The 5,846-nt window shown below is 40.8% G+C and overlaps 1 protein-coding gene across 1 annotated transcript; it reads left to right on the forward strand.

Annotated features, from left to right (window-relative positions):
* The first annotated feature begins 4,141 nt into the window (after window positions 1–4,141).
* Window positions 4,142–5,189, forward strand: Elp5 (Elongator complex protein 5). Its single transcript, XM_067757284.1, has 3 exons — window positions 4,142–4,261; window positions 4,321–4,927; window positions 5,001–5,189. The coding sequence occupies exons 1-3, from the start codon at window positions 4,213–4,215 to the stop codon at window positions 5,098–5,100; spliced, it is 756 nt and encodes a 251-aa protein (XP_067613385.1). The 5' UTR covers window positions 4,142–4,212; the 3' UTR covers window positions 5,101–5,189.
* The last annotated feature ends 657 nt before the right edge of the window (window positions 5,190–5,846 follow it).

Genomic DNA, 5,846 nt, shown 5'->3' on the forward strand with positions numbered 1-5,846 from the left:
AATCTTACTCGGCCGGAATCACTCGTGGCATATGTTATTTAATACATATATATAGTATAAATAAATAAATGTAAGACGCGATAACCTCCGAAGAGATCTAAGGCCGAGCTTCTCTTCCAATTTGCGTCGTGCTCCTCTTGATTTTCCCTACAAATTGGCCGGACGGGACCTATATGTTTTATGCCGACTCCGAACGGCATCTGCAAGGCAGATGAGTTTTCACTGAGAGCTTTTCATGGCAGAAATTTACCCGGAGCGCATGCCAAACACTACCGAGGGGCGACCCCGCTTAGAAAAATTTTCTTCTAATTGAAAAACCTTATTTCAAAAATTTTGAATTTGCTTTGCCCGGGGTGCGAACGCAGGGCATACGGTGTGATAGGCAGAGCACGCTACCATCACACCACGGTGGCCGCCATATATATAGTATTGTGGATAGGATTTGGGCTCAGAAAAAAAAAGTTCCACTACGCATACCCAAAAAAATAATTTTCGAGCCTGCGAAATTTCATTTTTTTGACTTTGATTTTTAAGGTTTTTTTCATGACCAACTAAAAAAATTTTCATATGTATACCCTGTCCGACCCGCTGAAAACGTTGGCGATAACAGTTTTTTGAAAAAAAAAGAAATACAATCAACCCAGAAAAACAATTGTGATAAAAGTGTTTTACACGGATTTTATTTTGATCCCAAACCGCTGTTGGACCCGCCCAGGGTAATTTTATATAGGCGCGACCGATGACCCCGATTGTTTTCACGCAGAACGAAAATACTATTGAGCGCAGCCCCGGTTTAGGAAAGGTCCGGGCTCACTTCTCCGCTTTTCGTGAATATTTTTTGAGCAAAGCAAAATTTTTTTCGCTTTGGGGTTATTGATATTGAGGTAGATAGATAATTTATTGAGGATTGCACTGCTACCATTGGTCCATTGTGCCCTCATCTCCTTCCCAGCGCCTCATCCAAGCCGACTTCCTTTATGAAACCTATAGTTATCTTGGCTTGAGGGATTGAATGTGGGAATGTTCTGGCAATGGTGAGCCCAAAAACTTAGCCATGTGTTTGAGATTGCGTCCCATTCCAAAAGGAAATATTCAGCCGCCTCCGCTGATCGACCACAAAATCGACATGTGTTATTCGATTGTATGCCCAGTTTCTGCATATGGCTGTTAAGTCTACAGTGTCCTATAAGAATAGCTGTTAGAATTCTTAGGTTATTTTTCGAGAGGACCATTATTGCCCTATTGCGAACTTTACTATAACCTCCTAGCAGTAACTTAGATTTCCCTTTTTTCTAATTTCTTGTGGGCCGACTGGCAGAAGCGGGTCAGGACCTATAGGTCGATAGGCCAGGCTGTCCGCCAGCACATTGCCCTCCCTTGCCTTGGAAAGCAGGCCAACAGTACTGCGTTGCGTACTTCTAATTGATTTAGGTTTTCCTTGCACTCAAGGTCCAGTGCTGACATTAATTCTCAGTATAGCGATTGTTTCGTTGGAGTACCCCCAATCACACCAATCGTTGAAGTTTTATCAGCGGTTTAGCTCGAGTTGTTCTTGATGCCCAGGCTATCGAGCCATAGGTTATCATGGTTTACATCCATTTCAGGACCGGTGGGCTGCATCTCCACGATTTTCTGCTAGACGTTTGCATACCATGATGGACTTCGTGGCCGTGAACGCCTACTAGCAGTAGACAGCTGTTGCTGTTGTTGTAGCGATAAAGAAACTCCCCTAAAATTGTTGGGAGTGATATCGATGTTGATGGACTTTTCCTTGATAGACCACATTGAACTTTCTAGGCCATGGCAGTTCCATGAGGAACTCGGGGTCGCCAGAGCCTCGTTACGAGATTCCCCTAGGGTAGGCGAGGTTAACAATTTAGTTGCGGGTGTTGTGAAAAGGAAAACTCAAAATATCGTGAGAGGTGTCAAAAGACACATTTTGACCTCATTATCTATAATAATCCGACGGCGGAAAATAATAATGTTAACCCTGTCAGGAGATATTTTCTATTGAAGCTGACACTTTTCGTGTGGTTGTTGTAATTTCGTTGTACACAGTACAAAATTCATTTTGATCCCACACTGTTTGTGGGCCGGCCATGGCAATTTTTTATAAACGCGGCCGAAGCCCGCTAAGATATAAAGGTATTCTGCACAAAAAACTATGGTTCCCACCCCCGCTTTAGGAGTGGCCCGGCGTAAGGCCGCCAACGCAGAAAGATGTTCTGCGAAAAAATACTAAAGATCCCATCCGTTTTTCGTAATATCTTCTGAAAGAGTTAGAAAACTATGGTACCCACCCCCGCTTTAGGAGGGGCCCGGCGTAAGGCCGCCATCGCAGAAAGGTGTAAAAATATCTATTTTCCCCCTTCGGATTATAAATACTGTTGTCAAGACACGTCGTTTGACATCTCTACTGACCCCTGTTCTAGGCTTTTACCAATTTTGCTCGGCCTTCGCATTTTTACACTGAGGTCGAAACACTTCTATTGCCACCTCTTCCAAAATTTTTGGAAGCTTTTTAGCAGTCGACCGCTGTTCTAGACGTTTACCCTATGAATCTATAAAGCTTTGAATAGCGCTTAAATACCCCTCCCAGATAGCCCCTGTTGTTGTTGTTGTTGTAGCGATAAGGACAGTGCAGGAAGACCTTGGGGAGTGTTATCAATGTTGATGGTCTTTTGCCGGATGCAGATCCGATAGGTTACGGTAACAAGCACCATATAGGTACTAGCCGGATCATCTCGGAAACGATTTGGTATGACCACATGAAACCTTCTAGACCATCCCGCCCTTTCTGTTAATGAAACAGGATTCGCCATGGGTAGGTGAGGGTGACAATTGGGTTGTAGAAGATATATATTGCACTGGCAACCTCTTGGGCGGCTTGCGCTATACAACCCCTTGAATCAATTTGGTATTTTAGTCTCCTCTTACGACAGGCATACTTACCGCGGGTTTATTCTAAGCCCCCTAAACCGCTGGGGTTAGGTTTGCGCTGACCATAATCTTCTTCAATTCTTACATGTCGGCCGCTGTTCTAGACTTTTACCGAGGTACGGTAGAAGTGTAGCCACCCTTTGATTGCAAACAAATTTTCTTTTCCAATTGGGCCCTTTCAGGACAAAATTACGGTGAATGCTAACAACACAAAGAAGAAGACAATTGCGGTTGTGTAAATATATAAATAAATTAGCTGGAGCTGGATTCGATTCGATTTTTTGGAGAATCGATTTTTTCGATTCGATTCTAAAAAAATCGATTTAATCTATTAAATCGAGCTGAAAATAGTTGACTCTGCTCAATTGTTTACCAAGGTTGTACCGCTAAAAAAGCTCGGCAGTTTCTTTATCGTTTCGTTGACTGAGGCTCTTTAGCAACATCAATGAGCACCACAGGGTTATTCATTGCTTCCTCCCATAGAAGTGAGATTGATAGTGTACTCGATACTTAAATATCATGCTTTCTGTATTTTTTCCAGATATTCCAATTTTGTGCGCAGACATTTCTTCAGTTAGTTCTGCCTTCTCTGAAATGTTAGCTTAGAAATCACAAAGAAAACACCTTTTGCTATAACCCTCTATTAATCTCTCATCATAGCTGTGGTATCGAGAGTCGATGGCACCCTCCCCCCAGGGCTTACAACGACTGAATTTTTCTCATTAAAACTGGTAGATGGACGAGGCCGTTTGTTGACTGATAACCAATAAATATGTTATTTTTTGCTTTTTTTATTTCATTCAAAAGTAAAGAAGTATGCAATTTTGTATCTTTATATGTATATTTTTAAATGAACTTTATGAGCTTCCATATGTTCAGACCCACCACCCCCTCCCCCCACCCCCCTAGACAATTCCTGCGCACGCTCCTGGTCATAGTTCATGGTTTTTAAAAAAGTCGAGCTTTTTGAAAATTTAAACGCTATTTTATTTGGTCTGTGAATAAGCGCTAATAAAGCTAAATTTATAAAAAAAATTACAACAAATAAATTTCTTGCAGGTTTTTATCAATAAATATGAAATAGGTACAGTTGCTGAAAGATGATCAAAACTCCGAAGGCTAAAAAAATCGAACTATTCTAAAAAGAAAATCGATTCTTCATTTCTTAAAAAAAGATCGATTGAATCGATTAAAAATCGAATGGAAATCCAGCTCTAAATTAGCATGCTGATGCTTTATCAATACTTCGATTTCTGAATTTTAGCCAAAAATATGCTTTCAAATTTGATAATAACGAGTCAACGTGTTGTTCTTATTATTGGTAAACTAATATTACTATTTATGCAATTATACTTATTTATTAACCAATAATTATTTCAGATGAAACCGGCCAAGAGAAAATTTCAAATCGTATTTTGTGCCAACTCTTACGAGAGCAAGGATACGATGAAAAACTAACCGTAAAAACACTGCCTTTCAGTCCGGCGCTAAGAAATTGGTCTACACTTGCAGATTTCGGCAGAAAATGTATAAATTCAAAAGATAAATGTAATGTCATATTGCCACCACTTGCAGATCTACTGTGCCATCAGAGTCTTGAAAACATCATACAATTTATACATAAACTACGCCTTTGCGAGCAAGTGGATCGTGTATTTATATGGCTGACACCAGCCAATGTTATGCATCCACGCAAGGAATATTTATTAGCTGCTTTTGAATATTTGGCTGATATTATGCTACATCTGGAGACACCCAATACGTTAAGTGTTTTAACGCGAAAAAGTGGTGGTAGTGTCAGCAGGAAACGTTACCTTTATACAAAAACAAAAAATGAATTTCTAATTGACGCCCAACAGAATGCATTGCAGAGGCCGCAGGCCCGAGCTTCTTCACCAATAGCGAATACAGTTGCAGCGACATTTAAAATAGAATTGAATGAAGAGGAAATTGTGGCACGAAATACACTAAAATTACCTTACGAAAAGTAAGTTAAGTTATTGACACACTGCATATCAATGCCATGTTTTTTTTTTGTTTTGTTGCTCTTTATTTTATAGAACATCCGAAGCAAAAGAAAGCTCAATTATATACACTCCCGATGCTGCCGATGACTTTGATGAAGAAGAGGAAGATCCAGATGACGATCTTTGTATTTAAAATGTTCCTAACATAATTTCTTAGTCATTAAATATGTTAGAAAAAAAATTATGAGTAACTTAAATATCTATACACTAGAGCGGGTAAAACTGTTTTCCATCAGAAGTATAGCAAAAACGTAATCTACAGATGATTCTAAGAAAAATTGTTGAAGATACAATAGCACCATGAAGACACTATAGTATATTATACACGCAATAAGGGTCGAGTTCAGGCAAGAAGAGAACAACACTGGCGCGAAAGTCCAGGACTTCGGCAGGCAAAGCACTAATAGGAGGGTGCAATTCTAAGCGATATAAAGCCATGATTAACCTCCCAAAAAGTAGCCTTAGAATTTTAACAGGCATACTCACAGGTCACTGCAGGCTAAAGAGCCACATGCATAAATTGGGGATATCGTCTAGTAGCCTCTGTGTTGTTGTTGTTGTTGTTGTTGTAGCGATAAGGTTGCTCCCCGAAAGCTTTGGGGAGTGTTATCGATGTGATGGTCCTTTGCCGGATACAAATCCGGTACGCTCCGGTACCATAGCACCATTAAGGTGCTAGCCCGACCATCTCGGGAACGATTTATGTGGCCACATTAAACCTTCAGGCCATTCCCTCCCTCCCTACCCCCAAGTTCCATGAGGAGCTTGGGGTCGCCAGAGCCTCGTCTGTTAGTGAAACAGGATTCGCCGCGGATAGGTGAGGTTGACAATTGGGTTTGGAGAAGCTATATATTGCGCTGGCAACCTAAAAGGTTGCGC

This window comes from Eurosta solidaginis, chromosome 5 (assembly GCF_040869045.1).
Source record: "Eurosta solidaginis isolate ZX-2024a chromosome 5, ASM4086904v1, whole genome shotgun sequence".
NCBI lineage: Eukaryota > Metazoa > Arthropoda > Insecta > Diptera > Tephritidae > Eurosta > Eurosta solidaginis.